Source organism: Gossypium arboreum, chromosome 9 (genome assembly GCF_025698485.1).
Source record: "Gossypium arboreum isolate Shixiya-1 chromosome 9, ASM2569848v2, whole genome shotgun sequence".
Classification (NCBI taxonomy): domain Eukaryota; kingdom Viridiplantae; phylum Streptophyta; class Magnoliopsida; order Malvales; family Malvaceae; genus Gossypium; species Gossypium arboreum.
Window position 1 is genome coordinate 71384479 of NC_069078.1, and position 23789 is coordinate 71408267.

Here is a 23789-nt window from a genome sequence, read left to right on the forward strand (position 1 = left end):
CAAAATAAATAAGAGGATGAAAATAAAAGATACTTGATGAAAAGTAAATATAAATAAAATCCAATTAAAACATTTTAAAAAAAGAGTGCTAGAATAATAAATAAATAAAATAAATAAACAGATAATGTGATATAAATAATATTAAATTTAAATATTTTTAAAGTAAAAGGATTATAAATAAATAAATGAATTGATAAATCAAGTCTAAACATAAAACAAGTAATGAATAAATAGATAGGTAAATATAATATATAAATATTATCTAAATTTAGTATTTAAAAGGAAACAGACAAATAAAAATAAATAAATAACAAAATTAATCAAACCTGGATTAAATCGAAATTAAAATAAATTTCAAAGGGAAAAATCAGAGTAAAAATAAAATATCAGGCCCAAATTGTGACACGCGAATGAAATGGGGGGCCAGATGGGATAATATCCCCGTCTCCCAAAACGCATAACCTCAATATGGACTGTAATGAAACACTACAAAAATTACCGGGTAAAATTAAAAGAAAAAAAGAACCGAATCGCAACAGGCTATAAAAGCGGAGGGCCTAGATTTGCAAATAACCCGTCAAAGTGAAAACACGCAGATCCTCTCCAGGAGGGTCGAGTCGCTGGTTAACCCCCCCAAAACGACATCGTTTTGGCGTCTGGGGGGCCAGATGAAACTACGTCGTTTCATGGGTACTATTTAAGCCCAAAATATTTTTAAAATTTCATTTTCAACCTTCCCCTTTTAAAAAAAACTAAAAAAAAAACCCTCAAACTCTCTCACTTTCTCCCTTTCTCCAGTGATTGGGCCACCGTCCATCCGCTATGGCCGACGGCGGCGGTGGAGTCCAAAAAGAATGGTTTTTTTCCCCACCTTAAGTCCCGATTTAAGGTCAAAACACCCAAAAACCACCGATTTTACAAGAAAAGGGAAATAAATGAGAAAAAATGAGGGACCTTTCGGTTCCCTTGTGCCACCGGCGGGGGTTTTCAGCGAGCCCATTGCCTCGGCCACCTACGGCGGCGCAAAACGCAAGAAAAGATGAGTTTTTGGCTCCTTTTTTACTCTTTTTTCATTTCTTTCAAAACTAAAAACAAAAATCAAATGAGAAGAAAATATATATATATATATATATATATATATATATATATAATAAAATAAAAGGTAACCTTTAATATGTTAAATGTTTCTCTTTGTATTTCGAAATCGTGTGTTCGTAAAAAAATTATAAAGAGGCTATTGCGGTTTTTATAACCGATTTACAACACTATTTGTTTCTATTATTTTGTTTTTTTTCTGTGTTGTCCTGCTTGTTGTGTTTCTTGCTGTTGCTTGTTGCAGGTGTCGATGACAATGGCTGACGGTGGTGGCAAAGACGCTTGCGAGGAGGGGCGCCAACGTGGCATGTGGTTAGGGTTTACCCTCTTTCTTTTTTTTGGCTAAAAATTAGTTTAGGTAGTGGGCTTTTAGGCCGTCTAGGGTTTTTAGGTTTTGGGCTACATTGGGCCTTTGTAATTTTGGACTGGTAATTTTGGACTGTTTTAATTTATTTGTATTTTGTTTTTTTTTAGTATTTTGATTTCTGCTTATTGGGCCCGGCTAGATTTGGCCCGTTACAAATATATGTTATTTTTTTAAAAGAAAATTAAAGACATAAGTCAAAATTTTGATAATTTAGCGTGATTATTTAAGGAAATAAATCAATTTTTATAGATATGATAAAAATATTCCTGAAAAAATATTTCTACAAAGTGCATCTTCTTTTTCATTCATCCTTGCAACCACATTTGTTTTTTTTATTTAATATTGTTTTAAGTTTTTTAAAATTTTAATATTTAGTTAATGTTTTAATTAATAAAATGTTATTTTCAAGTTATTTTGTTTTATTTTTAATTAATAATTATTTTATTTATATAAATAAACTAATAAATATGTAACTATATAATTAAAATATATTTTATATATTTCTTTATGTTAAAAATATGTTTTAATTAATAAATATTTTATTTAAATAAACAAAATAATAAATATATAGTTATGATATAGAAATCAAAATTAGGACTTGCTTAACCATATGACTAGAGAAACTAACATGTCAAAAGAATGTGCTTTCTGTAGAGAACGTTTTTTCCATGACATGTTTTTGTCACATCAACAAAAAATTATTTATTTTACTAAATAATCAATATTTTGACCTAATATTTTTAGTTTTTTTTTCTTGAAATCCATATATTTCATTCAAAATATTTGAATATAAAATTTTATTTAAAAATATACAACCCAACAAAACATGTGTACAAAAAATCAAAATTCAGAAAATGTTGCAGAGCGTGTGAATGAGGTTGCAATGCGTGTGAAAGAGAGAAGTTTTATCCGGAAAACAAATGGGCCCTAAACACAGATTGGTCAACTGAACATACAAGGATGCAATGGTGAAGCATCAAACACCTGTCACTGAAATTGCAAGTAAACTTTTGACAACAGACATAATGAACATAGACAGTTTGGGAAGTAGACAAAATTAGATACATACATCAGGAACAATGAACACTGACATGGATTCGGATGAAAATTTTAAAACCAACTTATCTTTTTAGGAAAGTAGTTCCTCCTTTTGTGACGTCCACTCTTCTGGATTTCGAATGAACAGTGACATGGATTAGGATGAAAATTTTAAAACCAACTTATCTTTTTAGGAAAGTAGTTCCTACTTTTGTGACGTCCGCTCTTCTGGATTTCGACTTTCATATCGTTTTAGGAAAGCTATCATTAACCCAAGTGTGGTGTCATTTCAAATCTCTCGTCCATTTTTGGTTTTTTTTAGACCGCTTCATCATTCAACTCAAATATATTAAATAAACCTATAGTGATGTTTATCTTCGCTTCAACGTGAAGAAATCTATCAACTTATTCTTGTCTACACCTGAATATATATGTACAGTAATGTTTTTGGCCTCAGTTTTTGGCAGTTGTCCACTGCAAAAACTTCTGAACACTGTCAAGCCCGCAAAGCTCCTTGACCACATGCATGGTGGCAGGTACCTCTAATTGGACTAATGTTGAGCTAGCCTCGTTTGGGCCACTCCACGAAACAAGTTGCCGTCTGGCTTCTCTTATAGCTGCTCTTGTTGCACAGTGAACTGAAACTGCTAGCGTTAATGGCGGCTCCCCAGAAGCTGCAAAGGTAAAACAAAAATAGTACAGATTTGCAGCTTAGCATTGCAGTTACATAATCGTCTATTTTTTCAGTGGAGTTCTATATTTACTATGATTAACCTTGGAACATGGAGAAAAAAGAACCCAAACTTGCCTTTGGAAGAAAGAACGCGGTTTTTATGATTCCCACTGTTGAAGATTTCAACATTGAATTGTTTGGGAATGGTGTCCACCGTGGGGATCTTGTAAGTCCATGTGTTATTTGTAATCACTAATCCATCTGAATTTGTATTGTATTCCTCAAGCATAAAGAACCCAATTCCTTGAACATAAGCTCCTTCAATCTGCAATAACCACCACCCAAAAAAAGAGTTTAATTTCTTTACTATCACATGAGTATGATCAATGAACTTGTTACTAACTTTCTGACAGTTCTAAACAAATTCTTAAACTATATATCATACAAAGGACTGTATCCCGGCTAACCTGTCCTAAATCGACAGCAGGATTTAGGCTTTCACCACAGTCATATATGATATCTGTCTGTAGAATTGTAGTTTCGCCTGTTATAAGGTTTACCTCCACCTGCAGAATCAAATGTTTGAAAGTGATAACTGTGAAATCAACCCAAGCCTATACCATATATCATGACTATTATCATGTTCATTGGCTTAAATCTGAATGTAGTTTGATAAGAACTGCATTGCTTGTAAATACAAGCATGGAACAGAAAGCGAAATAGAGAATATCGAAAAAAAAGACTTGCCTCGCTCACAGCTGCAGCATAGTTTAGGTAGTGCATGGTGGAGAAGTTCGGTACATATAGTGAACTTGCTGATAAGTTTACAGAGTTGCGATATGCCTGCATACAGGAGATGAAAAAAGTGAAACCGTGACTGTTATCACCTCATGAAAATGTCAAAAAAAGAATTGGAAATGGGTACCTCAAGGATCAGCGTCTCCCACTCTAAGGATCTAATTTGCTCCATCAACCTTTGCTTGAGAGGGACAAGCCTTTCAACCAACACTTTACAGCAAAGTCGTACTGCTTCACAGCTTGACTCCGATGTCGTGCTTCCCGCAGTCATACCACCTTGAATCACACTCAAAGTATCAGCTTCTATGACCCTTACTTTCTCCAAAAGATCTTGTGTTCCACCACATTTAACCAAACCAAGACCATATGCAGTCATTTGTTTTACTTTCGTCCAAAGACCCTGCCCCATTTCGATTCCTCCAACCTCAACCACAATCGATCCATCACGTAGGATGCTTACTTTCCCCGGTGTTGATCTCATCTTCACTTCGTGGACAATAGGCACCCTTGAAATACCTCTCTTCTTCCATTTATGGCACCTATTGAATTCTTTAACCATTTCGGTCCTATGGTAAAAGCTCGAAGTACTGGCCAACTTATCCCATATTGAAGGTAACGTATACTCTAATGGTTCTCCTGCGGCACTCGCAAAGAATAAGTTGAGGCTGTTGTGAGTGTGGAGATTAATATTTCGAATAGAATCAACGTCCATAGAAAGGGTCGATGCAATATGTTCAATTACAACTTCAGCTATGTACGAGGTCTGCACATCTCCAGGGGCTCTCATCGCTGCTCGGCTTGGAAGATTCGTTTTGCAAAGTTTTATATCGAAAGATAAAGCACCCCAATCATACTTTTTAAGTGACCCTAGCATATGATCTGACAATATTGGACTTACATCGACAAACATCCCTGAATCAATCAATATATCAAGTTTCAGGGCTGTAATCTTTCCGGTACTTTTGAATCCCACATTGTATGTTATTTTCATCGGATGCCTTCCTCCTGACATTATCATATCAGTCTTCCTATCCATATAAATTCGGACCGGACGGTTTAACTTGTAAGCAGCTACAGCACATGCTGATGCAACCTATCAATATAAGGACAAAAAAAATAGGATATAAGGAATCACCGTGACTTATTCAATTAGATAAATTGTAATGAACCTTTGGGATTTACTTTCTTTTTTGCTATAATATGAAGAATTTAGTAGAGATGATAAAAAAAAATATATAAAAGAAGGAAAAGGAGCATACTGCTATGGATTTTACAGCCTTTCCACCAAATCCTCCTCCAAGCCTTCTAGTTTTTACACGAACATTATGGGCAGGAACACCGAGGCATCTAGCTATAGTATCATGAGCAAATTCGGGGCATTGAATAGAACTATATACTTCCATGCAGTTGTCCTCATCCGGAACGGCAAGAGCAGTTTGTGTCTCCATATAAAAATAGTATTGCGACCCAAGTTTGATCTAGATGTAACAATTTAATTGAAACATTAACATGCTTTCCACGATAAAAGTTTATGATTAGATCCCTAGTAAGTGATGAGTCAATATCAAGTATAGTATGGTTAAATTTAAACAAATATAGATTTCCAAGGTCGTTATTCGAAAAGGAATACCTGAGAGTTGAGAATTCGGTGATCAGCTTCGGCCATTCCTTTCGAGAAATCACCAAACTGTTCAGGATAAAACAAAGGAGCGTAAAAGCTACTTCTCTCAACTGCCTCTTCTACAGATAATATTGGAGGTTCTATATTTTCCTTGTCATAATCAACTACTGCAAGATCAGCTGCAATGTTTGCATTTTTCTGCGTATCCGCAACCTGAAATCATAATTTCCATAATCAAGTTCTAAAAGCTTAGACATCATTAACACATCAATGTTAATTATAAACATGAAACTACCACAAAGGCAATCCGCTGACCAACGCCTTCGGTAAGATCATCAGCATATAAAAGTTCAGTTCCAAATACTGTTTTAGAACCCAAATTCAAACCAGGAATGTCTTTGGAAGTAATAAGTGCAATAACTCCTTTTGGTGATGATCCAGGATTGAACTTGATACCCTTCACCCGTGCCCGAGGCTCTAAGCTATATATAAATGCTCCATATAGGCAATCTTTAGGGGATGGAATGTCATCTATATAAACAGCTTCACCTACATCATTGAACCTGGTGTAAGCAACATAAGCAATTTGATTACATAAGTTTTTTGTCAATAACTTACAAGAAAACAAGAAAGTATAACAAACCAGAGGCTTGGAGGATAGCTCCGGTTTTTATTGTTGGCTCTCCGACCGGATGATATTCTTTATTTAACTGAATCACCTGCCTTGAAGATGATAACAGAGTTGGGAATTCGATTTGACCAAGATCATGCTGCTGATTTGAATTCTTGGACAACAAAGTTCTATTATATCTATTAACAAGACCATCAGAAAAGTCGATAGGGGAGTCAATTAAGGGGCTTAGGAACTCGAAAAGAAAGCCAACAGCCAAGCTTGATCGATATGCTGGACTAGAAGTGCCATCTTCAGGTATTACCAAAGTTTCAAGCAATTTAATAGCATCATACAGCACACCAAAACTTAGTAATTTTCCATATAGAAACTCCTCAACCTCCTTCACCCTAATAGAGCGCTTGGTTCCGTAAGCGCCAAAAGCGAACCGACAATTTTTTAGCATAAATCCTGTAGGATTCTTACAGAGAGACACCTGAGCCAAGAAAGCAACATTCAAATAGGGGAGTGCATTTCCAAGAGGACGTGGTGCAGCTCGATATGTTTCGAAAAGTAACTTATTACAGGCATCAGAAGAAACAACCCTACTTGATTCCCAACATGGGATTTTAATACTTAACAGAACAGTTTTCGAATCCAATGGAGGCCTTCCAAGGAACTCCTCTAGTGTAAGCTTTAAACGTCTCTCACCTGTCATTATTTCTAAAATTGTATCCACAGAAAGTAGTATTGTAGCAATATCTGAAGGAAAATGTTTCCTCTGGGCCATCATCAAATTCCCACCTACACTACCTGAATTCCTAATGAACTTGGAAGCAATCTTGTCCATGTGGTCACCGATTTTTTTGAATACCAATTTAGCTTCTTTACTGAATCCACCTTGATTTTCTTCCTTCAACGCTTCAATAGCTTTAGAAATCATCACAGCTGCTCCAATTTCAATCCCTGTTGAATCTTTTCTAACTATTGAAAGCTCAGGAATGTATCTCAGATCAATCTACTTATCATAGTGTACTAGCTCCTTGTAATAACCCATTCCAGTGTTACCAACTATAATCTTCATTGAAGTTCCCCCATTAGCTTCCATTTGCAATAAACCCTGTAGCTCCTTAAGACTAACAGGACTATACCAATGATACCTTTCAGAGCCCAGATTGAGACCAACTGCAGTTTCCTTCTTTAAAAACTCAGGAAACACACGAGTCACATAGTTGCAATTGTACGGAGGTAACCTACTCAACTTTACTTCATTACTTTCCCCTTTTCTCCAGTAGGAGTTAAACCCTAAATCCTCCATGTCAACATCAGTAGCAAAACTTTTACAGGCATCAACAATGGGTCGGTAACCGGTACATTGACAAAGATTTCCTGCAATAGACTTTTCAGCTTCAGAAACTGTCAGCTTGGAAAATCCTGGTGAAGGCTCTGCTCGATTATTCATCTTATCAGCATTAACAAGAGATGCATAGAGAGAAACACACATTCCAGGAGTGCAAAAGCCACATTGAGAAGCATGGAAACCCGAGAATCGTTGTTGAATGGGGTGGAACCCATCCTTGGTGTTCCCAATTCCCTCAGCTGTAATGATTGAGCATCCATTTATACTGCATAAAAATGTTAGGCAGGAACTCACAGTGAAATCCTCAACCTTGTTGTGAACATGATCATACTTTGAAAGTAGGACAATGCAAGCACCACATCCTCCTGTTAGGCATACGAACAAATATCTCATTGACATATAACAACATAACAAGGATCATTATATGTTAACAAAGTATAAGATTAAAAATACTCTTCAAAACATTTCAAAAGGATAAAGATGAAACAACAAGAACAATCACTTAAAAGATGATGAAAAAGATGAAAGGCCATCATAACAAATAAATAAACATATACAATTTATACGTTGAGAAGCAAAAAAACCACTTATACAACAAAGAAAATCCATTCTATTTAAACATACAGAGATAAAAAGAGAGATGGTAGCAAAAGAGGGAAAAATAACCTTCTCCACAACTGAGCTTGACACTTTTAAAAGGAGTTTGAGACCGCAGAAACTCAAGCAAAGTAGTTGAAGGGTCAATGCTATACACCTCAAACCTCTGTCCATTTACAGCAAAAACCAATCTTTGTTTTGTTGTTGTATCCATGGCATTCTTCTTCTTCTTCACCGTTTATCAAATCTGATTAAAAAAACTGAATATTGATTCTGATATTGAACTCGATTTCAACGCTAACTGGTACGCAAAAGATAATAAGTTTAATCTATTTATTTTAATCAACGTTAGGCACAACAACTTATTCTATAATAGTCCATTTGTATGTTGAAACATCAACATCTATTATTTTTATTTTTATTACAGTCAAATAAATAATTAGTCTTTAATTAAATCTAAATAATTTTAAATATTAAAACTTTTATCTAAGTAATAAAATTTTAATTCCTTAAAAAAGATTTTAATAGTTGATTTGTATTTATTTAAAATAAAGGTTAAAGAAAAATAAAGGTTAAAGAAAAATAAAGATTTATTTGAATACAAAAAAAACCTTATGTAATAAACATGAAATAATTCAAGATCTTAAATAATAATTTGCAAAAGAAAAAATATATAAAAGAAGAAAATTCTTACTCCATCTCTTTCACTGCATTTTGTCTTAATTGCAAATGGTTGATATTTCAATAAAATTATTATATATATTATTTTAATGTCTGTTTTTATCATACATGTTTGGGATTAATGTGTTTTTGTAAATGGGTAATCAGACATGTTAGAGTCAAGAAACTGTTAGTTTGTTATCAGTCTGTTATTGAGTCTGGTAATCAATTAGTTAGAAGCAGTTATTCATTTCATGTATATAAACATCATCTCTGTATTGGTTAAGGAAGATGAGAATACTAAGCACATTTTTAAGTATATTCATTTTCAATCTTTGTAATTCCTCTCAAATTGTTCTTTGTTTAATGTAGTATCTTTCATGGTATCAGTCGCCTGACTTCCTGGGACCTCCTTTTCTCTATTCATTCTATGGAAAATTTCACCGAATCCACTTCCGCTAGCTCTTTTTTCGGTTCTCTTCTAATTCAGTCATTTCCTTAATACGATACAGTAAAACTTGATGACAAAAACTTTGTATAATGACAACACATGTTAGGTTGAAAATCGAAGGCTATGAATTACAATGTTTTTTTTATGGTACTTCACTTGTTCCGGCTCGTTTCGTGACATCTCCTGATGGACCTGAAGCATCTTTCTTTGTCCAGCAAGATAAGTTACTTGCCTCTTGGTTACTCTTTACGATTAGTACGTCGTTACTGTCATACTTTATTTCTGTCAAAATAGCTAGTGACATATAGAGCACTGCTAATCGGCTCTTTGCTTTTGTGACTGATGTTAAGCTCTCCAGAATCAAGCATGACCTACATTCAATCAAGAAAGGAACATCAACCATCAAAGAATACATCACCAATATCCAAAATACTTGCGATCTGTTGGAGGTGTACTCGCCGGACTTTCCTCAGACTTTGATGCAGTATTAACGTTGGCGTCTTTCTCCACTGATTTACTCCTATTTCAAAAGATTGTCGAGGTACTCCTCGAGTTTGAAAGTTGACAAATCCATACGATCCATGATACTCCGTTTAATGACAATATGATTGAAGTACTTGTGACTACGTCGGCGATCAAATCTGCTCGTGAAGGCAGTCGTGCGCCGACTGGATCTCGTGGGCGTGGCTTGCTGCCAAGGGTTCAATGCTAGATTTGTAGTCAATACGGCCACCTAGCACAACGGTGCTACTATCGGTATAATCGAGACTACGACGGACCATCTCTTCCGTCTGTGAAACAGTCTACTCATGATGGCCAACAATTTCGAGATGCTGAGTTTGCTCGGCCAGAAGGATTTTCTGGGCAGTTTGCAGGCCCGTTGGGACACTCCTCAGCACAGTTTTCAGCTGGACCATCGTGGGGAGACTGGTCGTCGCATCAAAATCAATTTTCTCAGTTGCCGCATGTTAGGGATTTTCATCCCTTTTACCCTAGTAAATTTTCTGATGCAGACCCTAATGATGTGTGTAACGCCCCTAAGCTGCATCCGTAACCGGAATAGAATTAAGGAGCATTACCGAAGTTACCGATTTATTTATCAGATATTTCATTTCATTTAATGTTCATATTTGAAACCAATTAAAATTAAACATATTGTCCCTTAAACGTACTTATTTTTTTTCTCGACGTGTTTTACTTGAATTTATTACTCGTCTCAATATACTTAATTTCCTTGTAGTAAAGTATCAAAGATAATCACATATTTACATGTCATGATAAATATCATTCTCTTGCCATTTCTTCATAAACATAAATCAGGTAATTCATTATATCGATATTTCATGCATTTAAAATATACAATTCAAGTTACACTAACTTACCTCGTTGTTTGTTCATATTTATAATTTCATTAATACGGTATCTTTTCTTTTCCACATTCAATTCTCGTATTCGAGTCATCCAAATCTTTATAAATAAATTTGATCGTCGTTTTCATTTATTTCATGTTCTAATACATTCAATTAATGCTCTAAACAAAATTATCATTTTACCCCTAAACTTTTAATTAATGACGATTTCATCCTTAGGCTCAAAAAAAATAAAATTCTTACAATTTAATCCTTATTTCCAGCTGTTATTCCCATACAAATTGATAACAACCCATGAATTCTATAAAATATCAGAATTTTTCATAATTTCAACACTTTTCAATTTAATCCTTAAAACATTTTTTTCCCAATCTTGAACTAAATTAATAATTTCATTCAATTTTTCAATTTAAAATAATAAAATAATCCATTTCATGCAAATTGGTCATTTCTAACATTTTTACAAAATTGGCCATAAAATTTTACTTTTATTCAATTTAGTCCCTGCGCCTAAAACATGTAAATTAATCATACTAGCTGAATGTTCATACATATTTTCCTCCTCCTCCTCTCCATTCCATATCCTTATTTATATAACATGCTATAAGTAACATTATCAATAATTTCACTATTTACTTATATGTATATTCAAAACTGTCCATTTGCATCATAGTAACTAAATTATTTATATCTTGAGCTGAAGAACTCTAAATTAAGATCCGCTAATTTTCTATGAAACTAGGCTTACGTATCATCTTACCATAAAATTTTCAGAATTTTTGGTTTAGCCAATAAGTACAGTTTATTCTTTAAATTCACCCTTATTCTGCTGTCTGACAGTTTCGGCCCTTCTTTACTAAAAATTAATTATCTCATTGTACAAGATTTGGATGATGTTCTTGTTTGTTTCTATTGAAAATAAATTCATTCAGGATTTTAAACATATAACTTTAAGAACCTAATTATTTTTATCCATTTTTTTATGATTTTCCAAAGTCAAAACAGGGGAACCCAAAATCATTCTGATCTTGTCTCACTAAATTTATTATATCTCACAATTCAAGATTCCATTGCTTACACAGTTTCTTCTATAAGAAACTAGACTCAATAAGAATTAATTCAATATTTTTTTCATCCTCTAATTATATTTCCACGATTTATGGTGATTTTTCAAAATTAACCTACTGCTGCTGTCCAAAACTGTTTTAGTGCAAGATGTTTATTTACCATGTTTATAACACCCTTATTTTCTTTCTCTACACTATTTCTCATTACTTTCTCTTATTTATCTTCACTAACATATCAAGAACATAAGACCATATATAAGAAAACCCTACATTAACATCAATTCCATGCTTTTTCAATAATATTAATCTTAAAAATGTATTGAAATCTTGATGTTCTTACCTTGTTCCATTGATTTCAATCTTTAACTTGATTTTCTCTCTACTCCAACTTCTATTTCTTGAATCTAACTTAATATTCTAGCTCCCCATAGTCTCCTTGTGATCTTTCTCTCTTGATGGCTATGAAAATTCTTTTGATTTCTAAGTGAAAATAGTAGACTTTTGGTGAAAGGACCAAATTATAAAGAAAGTAAAACTTTCTTTCTTTCTCTCTTCTTCTCACGTTAGTTTGCATGAGAAAGATAATGGACGGTATGTGTGTGTGTGTGTATTTTTTTTTCCACACTCACACTCACATATATATAGACTAAATAAAATAATAAAATAATAAAATATCTTATTAAAATATTAAACAAATAATAATTATCTAATTAAATAACTATAAAATATCACCAACATCATCATTACTTTCTAGATTTCTCTCTCTTTTAATTGACCATTTTGCCCTTTGTGATCTTTTAAAATTCCATTCTTGAGTCATCACTTAATTTGGTAAAATTATAATTTAGTCCCTCATAATTCTTCACCTATTCAATTTGGTCCTTATTCATCAATTTTCCTTGGTTTCTATATCATTCCACCCTTAAAATATTTATACTATTAGTCCTTCAACTTTTTATATTTACACTTTAATCCCTCAAATTTTAAGCATTTACTCTGGGGTCATAAAACTTTTCTCACTTTTACAATTTAGTCCTTTCTTGAATCAATATGTCATAATATACTTCCCAGTGACATAACTCAATTTTCCTCTTTTTGTCACTTTATTTCCTTATTTTATTGTATTAAGGATAATATCTTACTGTAGAAATTTGGGTGTTACAATGTGTTTGATGTAGGCCGTGTAACTAGGCCTGGAGGTGACCCATATATGGCTGGCCCTCATTTAAGCTTTGGTGTTGGTCGTGAAAACAGGCCTGGAGGTGGCCCACATTTGTTTGGCTCGTATGAGCGTAAATCTGGTAGGCGTTATGCGCACGTTCCGTCTACTCCCTATGCACCATTTGCTGCAGGCTATGCGACTGGGCCGTCTGACTTTGTTAGGCAGATTTCTGGTTGGCCAATGTGTACTGCTCATGATGCCAATGGTGGTCCAAGTGATGGTCAACCTCCTAATGGGCCGAAAATAAATTGTGTGGGCCTTGAAGGTCACACGACTTCTTTACCAAATGGTTGATCCGGTGTTCCGTGGAGGACTAAACTGGGGGCACGTGTAATTGATTTTGATTACTTGCATTGTATTGGGTTACCTTGTAGTCTTGATTTTAATGTGTCTGACTATTTGGCTACTTCTGGATCTAATGTTAACTCTACTCAGTACGGTTCCAACTTTGATTATTCATACGTTCCTCTTCCTGCTGGATCCTCATCGTGGTATCTGGACTCTGGGGCTACACACCATGTTTGTCAGAATACTTCTGGTCTGAATCAGTCAACTTCATACTCAGGTAACTCTTCTGTGTTAATGGGTAACGGAACTCCCACTACAATCTCATATATTGGAAATTCTGTCCTGCCCACAAAGAAAAAATTATTACATTTGTTTAATGTCCTGTGTGTACCGAGTATCTGAAAGAACCTCATGTTTGTTTCTCAGTTCGCTAAAGACAATAATGTATCTTTTGATTTCCATCCAATGTATTGTGTTATTAAGGATGCCCAGACAGAGGAAATCTTATTACGGGGCCAAGCTCGTGATGGTCTTTATCAATTTTCTGTTGATCTGTCAGTTTCATCTGATACAGTTCCTGCTATTCACAACATCGGGGTTCACGATTGTTCTTCAGATAAGGATGTTTTTATATTGTGGCATAAAAAACTTGGGCGTCCTTCTGCCTCAATTGTTAAAACTGTTCCTGATAAGTGTCATATGGTTTTTAATAAGAAAAGTCTAGATAATATTTGTGTTGCCTTTCAAAAAAGGGAAATCACATAAATTGCCCTTTACTCAACCTACTATTGAATATACGAAATTATTTGACTTGGTTGTTTCTGATTTATGGGGGCCAGGAAATGTTTCCTGTGGAAATAATCTCTCTTATGTTTCGTTTATTGACATGTGCAACCAATTTACTTGGATTTATCTCATTAAAAGCAAATCTCAAGCGATTGAATGTTTTCTTCAGTTTCAGAAAATGGTCCTTACTTAGTTCGGAAAGTGTATCAAGAAATTCCAAAGTGACTGGAGTGGTGAGTATCATGCCTTTACATCAGTTTTGGCTAATCATGGGATTTTTCATCGTCTTTCATGTCCTCATACATCCGAACAGAACGGTGTTGCTGAGCGTAAACACATGCACATTGTAGAGACCGGTCTTACTCTTTTAGCCCAAGAAAATCTACCCATGGATTACTGGGGGTATGCGTTTCGCAATGCTGTCCATTTCATTAATCGAATGGCTATTCTAGTCCTGAAAGGTCAGTCTCCATATCAGACTCTTCATGGTCATGAATCGACATATGATCACTTAAAAGTTTTTGGCTGTTTGTTGCTTTCCGTATCTGCGTCCATTTATGCATCACAAGCTGGAGTTTTAGTCACAGCCATACACATTTTTAGGGTATAGCTCTCAACATAAGGGTTATCACCGTCTCATACTGGATGGAAAAATTATTATTTCTCGGCATGTGATTTTTTATGAGAGTCGATTCTTGTTTTCTTCTCCTATTGTGATGTAAATAATGCTTCTTAAATGAAGATCTAACTGACGAAGTGTTTATGCAGCAACCCCCAGGCTATGTTCAATATGGGGTGAATGGTGAGGCTTTGGTGTGTCGTCTAACAAAGGCACTGTATAGATTACGACAAGCTCCTCGTGCCTGGTTTGATAAATTAAAACAGTTTCTTATCTCTAATGGATTTATATTGGCTAAATCTGATGCTTCCTTGTTTGTTAAAGTTGCAACCAAGTCCATCATTTATGTCTTGGTTTATGTGGACGATATTATTATCACTGGAAGTTCAACTGATGAGATCAACTGTTTTGTTAAGCAACTGCATAATGAATTTTCTTTAAAGAATTTGGGCGACCTTCATTATTTTTTAGGTGTTGAAGTCACTCGGTCACCTACTGGTAGTCTCCATTTGTGTCAACGCAAATACATTTCGGATCTTCTTGATAGGTGTTCTTTGGCCAATGCAAAAAGTGTTCATACACCAATGGTTAGTTCCTCTATATTATCTAAAGATGAGGGTTCTCACCTTGCTGATCCTATTGAATACAGAAGTCTTGCTGGAGCTTTTCAATACGTGGTTTTAACCAAGCCAGATATTGCATATGCAGTAAATCATGTATGTCAACCATGCATGCTCCTACTACTGTCCATATGGTAGTGTTAAAACGTATTTTGAGGTATTTACATGGCACTATTAGTTATAGGCTACTGTTTCGTCGATCCGACAGACTATCTTTAGTGGGTTATGCAAATGCCAACTGGAGTCTAGATTTTGATAACCGTCGGTTTACTACGGGCTATTGCGTCTATTTTGGTCATACACCTATTTCATAGAGCTCTAAAAAATAGCAAGTTGTTTCTCGTTCTACGGCAGAGGCTGAGTATAGGAGCTTGGCTGCAGCTACCAAATGATGTTATGTAGCTAGTTTCGTAATGACCAAATTTTTCAAGTGGTGTTTAAACAAAGTGATTCGAGATCACTAAATTGACGAGTAAGTTTAGAAATTTTAACAAATAATAATTATAGGCCAAGCGAACTTAAAAGAATTATTTTTAATTAGTGAATTTTATGATTTTAAAAGAATTAATCGTAAATTTGGTTGAAAACGAGGTATCGAGACCTCGGATTTAGAACCGAGCCATAAATATTTTATAAATATTTATGGAGTGTTATTAAGTTAGTATTAAAGTTTCGTTAGAAAATTTTAACGCTTGGTTAGTCAATTAATTAAAAGGACTAAATTGAAAATAGTGCAAAATTTATTAAATTGTGATTAAATAGTTTAAGTGATTAAAAGGAGGGATTTAAAAGGAATTGGACCCAAATTGTATGGGCTGGACGGTTGGGCAAGAAAATCAGCAAAAAGACAAGGAGAAACAAAGGCAAAATGGGAAATTTTGCAAATTAAACATATAAAACAACACAAATTTGAAAAATCTAGAGATATCATCATTTTTCTTCAGCAAAACGCCATGGGAGGTCTGAAAGCTGCTGGTTTTTCATACTTTGACATATGTGAGTTCAATTCTTACCCTTTTCTTTGAGATTTTTATGTTTTGTGACTTTTACAATTACGCCCAAGTGTTTAATTCATTAGTTTTGATTTTATGAACAAAATTAAAAGCTATCATTGATAAGTGTTAGCTGTTTATGATGAAATAAAATGAATTTGAAGCTTTGATTTTGTTGTTTTATGATTTTATCAAGTAATTTCAATAGAAATTGATTTTAGGACCTAATTGTGAAAAAGTTGTGAATTAAGGTTTAGTGTTAAAATTCTGATTTTCAAAGATTGTGTAATAGTTTAGAATGATGGAATAAAATGTTGATTGAGAAAAATTAGCTTAATAGATGGGCTAATTGAGCAAGGACCTGAATTGTATGACCTTTGAAATTTAGAGGAAAATGGTAATAAACATCTTGAACTAAAACAATATTGGACAATGGAAGTAGACTAACTTTAAAAAATCACCATAAATTGTAGAAATCGAATTAGAAGATGAATAAAATATGAAATTAAAGCTTATTGAGTCTAGTTTTTCATAGAGAAACAGTGTAAGCAATAGATTTGTAAATTATGAGATATAATGAATTTTGTGAGACAATATTAGAATGAATTCGGGTTCCCCTGTTTTGACTTTGGAAAATTACCAAAAATTGGAGAAAATTAATTAGAGTCTCAAATTTATATGCTTAGAATCCTTAATGAGTAGATTTTCAATAGAAATCAATGGGAACATTATCCGAGTTTTGTACTGTGATATAATTAATTTTTAGTGAAGAGAGGTTAGAACTGTTGGATAGTGAAACAGGGGAAAATTAAATGAATAAACTGTACTAATTGGCTAAACCAAAATTCTTAAAATTTTATGGTGGAATGATATGTGAGTCTAGTTTTAGGAAAATTTACGGATCTTAATTTTAGCTCTGTAGCTCGAATTATAAATAATTGAGTGACTATGACTCGTGTGAATGATTGATGTGAGCATTAATAAGTAAATTATGAAATCGTACTTACAAGAATGTTATATACATTAAGGATGTGGAATGGAGAGGAGGAGGAGGAAAATATATATGAATATTCAGTTAGCATGGCTAATTTGCTTGTTTTAAGCTCATGGACTAAATTGAATAAAAGTAAAACTTTAAGGGCAATTTTGTAAAAAGTCAAAAATGACTAAATTGAAGGAATAAATTGTTTTATTATCTAAATTAATAAATTGAATGAAATTATCAATTTAAGATTGGGTGAAATTTGGGAAAATGGTAAATTACCAATATGCCCCTAAATCTTGGTATTTCGCAATTTAGTCGTAGGTTCTTGGATACCTGAATGAGCATGTAAATATGAAAATTTAAGTATTGTATTGTATTTTATATGATATTTTGAATTGAATATATGAAAAGGATGTTACATGAAACATGAAAATGAATACTAAATAATATAAATTAATTGAAATTATTCTGAAAATTTTGGTAATGCCTCGTATCCTATCCCGGTCTCAGGTACGGATAACCATCGGTTTACTACGGGCTATTGCGTCTATTTTGGTCATACACCTATTTCATAGAGCTCTAAAAAACAGCAAGTTGTTTCTCGTTCTATGGCAGAGGCTGAGTATAGGAGCTTGGCTGCAGCTACCAGTGATGTTGCGTAGCTAGTTTCTCTACTTACAGAATTACAAGTCGGTTCTATTGATCCTCCTACTATTTGGTGTGATAATTTCAGTGCAGTTGCTGTCGCTGCTAATCTAGTCTTACATTCCAAATTTAAACATGTCAAACTTGCCTTATTTTTTGTTCGTGAAAAGGTGGCTAATGACTCACTTATGGTTGGTGAAGTACCAGCATCCGACCAAGTGGCAGATATTCTTACTAAACCATTATCCTTCTCTAATTTTGCTTGGTTTCGAAGTGTTCTTCGGGTTTTACCTCTTGAGAAGCTGGATGAATGTTAGAGTCAAGAAACTGTTAGTTTGTTATCAATCTGCTATTGAGTCTAGTAATCAATTGGTTAGGAGTAGTTATTCATTTCATGTATATAAACATCATCTCTATATTGGTTAAGGAAGATAAGAATACTAAGCACATTTCTAAGTATATTCATTTTCAATCTTTGTAATTCCTCTCAAATTGTTCTTCTTTTACTGTAGTATCTTTCAAGACATAAACCTATATGGTTGATATTATGAGAAATTATGAGAAATTATTAACATTAGTGGAAAATGTAATTGGATATTATGAGAAATTAAAAGACCTTTGAATTTAGGAAAATTAATTTAAGGAGTGGATTAAATTGTAAACGATAAGAAATGTAGGCCATAGTGTAAAAATTAAAAATATAAAAAGACTAGATTATATGGATGAGAAAAAGAGGAAGAATTAGAAGAGAAATTTAACCATAATAGTACATGGAGATGTGGTTGAGATTGAAAATGAATTGGCACCATTTAATTGTAAACATTTTTAGTGCATAGAAAGATGTTGAAAGAAAAAAGGAAAAAATAAAATCTATTCATCATCATTTTTCAAGCTTTCCCTTCACACCCCTCTCTGTAACACCCCTAACCTACACTCGTCACCGGAACGGGGTTACAGGATGTTAGTGGAGTTTACAGAATAATTACACATAATTCCACTATTTGCTCATATTCCAGTCAAGCTGTCTTCTCGAGTCATAGTTACTAAATTATTTATATCTGGAGTTACAGAACTCCAAATTAATATTTTCTAATTTTACTTGAAACTAGACTCACATATCTTCTTATCATAAAATTTTTAGAATTTATTTATTAGCCAATAAGTACAGTTTATTCTTCAAAGTTACCCCTAATCTACTGTTTGACAGCTTTGACCTTTCTTTACTAAAAATTAATTATCTCCTCATATGATATTCGGATGATATTCCCGTTTGTTTATTTTGAAAATAGACTCATTAAGGATTTTAATAATATAAACTATAACCCATAATTATTTTTTATAATTTTAATTATTTTCCCAAGTCAAAACAGGGATTCCAAAATCATTCTAACTCTGTCTCATAAAAATTCCAGTATCTAATAAAATAATATTCTTTTGTTTGCACTGTTTCTTCTATGTAAAACTAGACTCAATAAGCTTTAATTTCATATTTTTTTCAACCTCTAAGTCGATTTCCACTATTTTTGGTGATTTTTCAAATTTGGACTACTGCTGCTATCCAAAAGTATTTTAGTGAAAATGTTGATAACTAAGTTTATAACACCTTCACTTCCTTTTTATTAAACCCTATACATGCCATATAAACCTTAAAATGCACAATAAAACTTACCGAAGTAATCTGGATAGTGTGCCCTGTTGTGTTGCTCCGATCCACCGATTTCACGTCAATCTACAAAAAACATTTAACACACAGGAGTAAGCTTATGAAAGCTTAGTAAGTTCATAGGCATAGAAAATAATTCTTACCGAAAATCTTATAACAATTATACAATACATAATTTCACCAATTCTTTCTGTCAATCACAAAATCAATGACAAAAACCACTTGATTGAGCTCAATATCAATAAATAATCAATTTCAATCTCTTGGGTCCATTTATCGCTTACTTTTCTTATCAATTTAAGGAACGGTTACGGAATTGAGTACTTCGTTTTCACAATGCTATAGTATAACTATGGTTTTGCACATAATCATATATCACACATCGAAGCCATAGTCCAGCTATGATCTTATATGGAAGCACATATCACACAGATGCCATAGCCTAGCTATGGTCTTATACGGAAGCACATATCACACCGGTACCATATCCCAGCTATGGTCTTATATGGAAATCACATATCACACCGATACCATAGCACGGAAATCACATATCACACCGATACCATATCCCAGATATGGTCTTATATGGAAGCACATATCACATATTGCCATGGTCCAACCATGGTCTTTTCCGTCAATGCGTATTAGTCACTGAACGATAATACTCAATCCGATGTTCCACTAAATTAGAACTTTATTCAAATATTCATACTTTCACAATTATCTCAGTTTAATAACATTCATATACAATAACATACCATAGCATTCATTAATTTTCATAAAAATTCATTAAATTTAGCCATATGAACTTACCTACGCAAATTCGCAAAAGTCGTATAAGTTCAGGGATTAATCAACTATTTTCTTTTTTCCACGATTCACTTTGGGTTCTTGATCTATAATTGTAAAATTATTTATTTATTAGCATTCATTTCAATTTTACTCTTCTTCACAGTTTATACCCTTTAATTCCTAAAATTATGCTTTTACCCCAAAATTTATAGTTTTTACAATTTAGTCCCTACTCGTTTAACTCATCAATTGAGCTAATTTTTTTCTCAATTAACACTTTATTTATTCATTCTAAGCTACTAAAAAAAAACTTTGAAAATCAGAATTTCAACACGAAACCTTAATTCACAACTTTTTTACAATTAGGTCTTAAAATCAATTTCTATCAAAATCACTTAATAAAATCATCATATAATAAAATAAGAACTTAAATTACATAAAAATTCACCATAAACATACAGCACTTATTCATGGTAACTTTTAATGTCCCATAAAATCAAAAGCTAATGAATTCAATAGGTGGACATAATTGTAAAAGTCACAAAAACATAAAAATTACTAAGAAAAAGTAAAAATTGAACTCACATGGTGCAAAAATATGAAAAACCAGCATAGGAGACCTGCTATGACGTTTTTTTTTTTTTGGCTGAGAAAGATGAAGAAATGTCTAGATTTTTCAATTACATCATTTTTAACTACTAACTTTTATTCTATTTCCAATTTTGCCCTTTGTTCACATTGATTTCTTGCTTATTTAATACCCAAACCGTCCAGCCATTATCCTTTGAGTCTAATTGCTCTTTAAATCCCTCTTTTTAAGTACTAAAGCTATTTACTCACAATTTAACAAATTTTGCACTATTTTCAATTTAGTTCTTTTTAATTAATTGACTATCCAAACGTTAAAATTTTCTAATGTAACTTTAATACTAACTCAGTGACACTCCATAAATATTTATAAAAATATTTATGGCTTGTCTTATGAATTCGAGGTCTCAATACCTCGTTTTAGACCCAATTTACCTATTAATTTTTTTTAAATCACAAAATTCACTAATTCAAAAATTCTTCTAAATTCACACTTGACCCATAATTATTAATTTATTAAATTTTCAAACTTACTTGTCAGATTTAGTGATCCCAAATCACTGTTTCCGATACCACTGAAAATTGGACTGTTACACACACTCTCTCTCTTTCTTCAACTTTTATTTTTCTTTCATCATAGTCCTTTTCCTCATTTTCAACCTATATCAAGATTTAAAGTGCCAAATTTCACTATAGATTATAGTAAAACTACATTAGAAACTTCATGGTATAATTAGTTTTTGGTGAAGTTAGCAAGAATATATGTTTGAAGAGAAAAGAGAAGTTAGGAATTAAGAAAAGTTAAGGTAAGGATAGGTGATTAATATTGAGGAGATCTTAGCCTTTATCTAAAATCCATTATGTCATAAAGATGAAATAATTTAAGATTTTATCAATATTTTGGCACAATGGAAAAGAAAAAAAATGTTAGTGGATGTCTTCACTGCCACTTAGAATGTCATTGTCACCTTATCTTTTGGTTCTAAGGAAAAATAATTAATTAATACAATAACGTGTTTCTATCTTATTTGGAAATGGTCAATATTTCAATAAAAATGGTCTAAACATTTGGCATTATTTACTGTAATTTAATATCAATACTAAACATCAATTTCTCAAAAATATAAACAAAGGTCAGTTTCTTTTTTGGTTGTTTGATAATGGAAGCAATAGGAAAGCAAAATAAATGGTGAGATTTTTAGATTTTCTAGGTTCCATCATGTCTCAATTTTCTTTGAATTCTTCAAAATTTAGTATTTATTCAATGCATTTTATTATGACTTTTGGGATTTTGTATTACATTTTCCATATAAAATGCAATTTTATCATTTGTACTTTTTATTTTTATGTTTTTATAATTTTTATGATTTATATGAGAAAATATAAGATTTAATTAGAAGTGTTGTTATGTGTCGTCATTTGATTTGTCCATCAATTTATGTTAATAGTCACTATGGTAAAAAACGAAAACCGTTAATGAAGGAACTTAATTGATTTTTTTAATTAACAGAAAGCACTCAATTGGGTGCGACTTTAGTTCAGGAGTCCAATTGATTTTTTTTTCTTAAATGACCTTTTTATACGTATAAACCTTTTAGTTAAAAAGTGTCACTTCAAGGCTAACATTGTCAAATAAACGACACGTTTCTTTTTCTGATTGGTTAGAGTTATTGACATGTTTTTTTAACAAAATTAATGTTAGTGCAAATCGTGCAACATTGATATAGTTTAAGGTATCAATTCTGGAAAAAAAAATTAATAGCTAGGTGGAAAAAATAGCCTACATTTAAAACTTTTTTTTAATACATAGATAAAACGTAACATACTAAAATTTTCCAATGTCAATAACAGCATCTATTCTAAGGCTTGAATAGTGAAATTTGAGACGATTGTGATTCTGTAATATATTCATATATATGTATATTTATATAAACGATGACTCAGAATTAAATGATTGTAGCAAAAGGAATTTAGTAGAGGGACTTATATGTGAATAAAGTAGTAAAAATGACCAATTTGAAGCTTGAAGGGAAATCAAAGGACTCAAAGCAAAATTTATCCAATTTATTAATGAAGAGCTTAGCTACAATTTAACGACGCATAAAAGGACAGGATAGTGGAGGTCATTATTAATAGATAAAGAAGATATAAGTGGGTCGGTGGCATGCCATAGAGAAAGGGTGTGAGAGTAGGGCTAGATAGCAACATATATGGAAACCAAATCGAATGATAGGTTGGTTGAGATTGAAGTAGATGGCTATGGTGTTGAGAAGAACGGGTGATGGGGATGTTTAGTAAGACAGGAGGGGGAGATTTGTTAGCCAAATCTGAAGATGAGAGTTAAATAGAACGGGCATTCATCCTTGTGTGTGTGTGTGTGTTTTTAATGGTCGATTATATTATCCATCCTTGTTTTACTATTTCGATGATGTGGCTAAGATGTAAAGGGCCAAAGGGAAGAAAAGGGTTGTTGAAGTTTGATAGCTTTCTTAATGTATCTTATTAAGTAATTTAGCTTAGATTTTTACTACTGATGTTAAGGTAAAATAATGTATAATGGTTTACTGAGCTTAATTGTGATTTGGAGCATGTTGATATGATGATGTTTTGTAGATGCGCAAGCATGCTCTTGTTGTAAGAAACTAATCTTATATATTTAAAGTATGTTGAAAAATGTTCCAATGATGAGGCGCATCTTATTTTTTTAATTTATAGGTTTGTAGTAAGAGTTTTATAGAAAAACTAAAAATTGAAATATTGTAAATTAATTTTTTATTATTTAATTTTATTTTTCTCCATAGTCTATAAATTGATCACACATAATATAAATATAATTATATTATATTATAGAAATGTATTATTTATAAGATTTTATAAATGAA

General features: G+C 32.7%; 2 protein-coding genes across 2 annotated transcripts; both read right to left on the reverse strand.

Annotated features, from left to right (window-relative positions):
• Positions 1 to 2805: 2805 nt before the first annotated feature.
• Positions 2806 to 8536, reverse strand: LOC108454110 (indole-3-acetaldehyde oxidase-like). Its single transcript, XM_053018973.1, has 10 exons — positions 8229 to 8536; positions 6236 to 7927; positions 5888 to 6141; positions 5602 to 5805; positions 5231 to 5449; positions 4099 to 5064; positions 3921 to 4016; positions 3641 to 3739; positions 3309 to 3498; positions 2806 to 3174 (listed from the first exon to the last, which is right to left on the reverse strand). The coding sequence occupies exons 2-10, from the start codon at positions 7143 to 7145 to the stop codon at positions 2954 to 2956; spliced, it is 3159 nt and encodes a 1052-aa protein (XP_052874933.1). The 5' UTR covers positions 7146 to 7927; positions 8229 to 8536; the 3' UTR covers positions 2806 to 2953.
• LOC128279301 (abscisic-aldehyde oxidase-like) lies at positions 7221 to 8373 on the reverse strand. The gene is made up of 2 exons (XM_053018621.1): positions 8229 to 8373; positions 7221 to 7927 (listed from the first exon to the last, which is right to left on the reverse strand). The coding sequence occupies exons 1-2, from the start codon at positions 8371 to 8373 to the stop codon at positions 7221 to 7223; spliced, it is 852 nt and encodes a 283-aa protein (XP_052874581.1).
• Positions 8537 to 23789: the final 15253 nt, after the last annotated feature.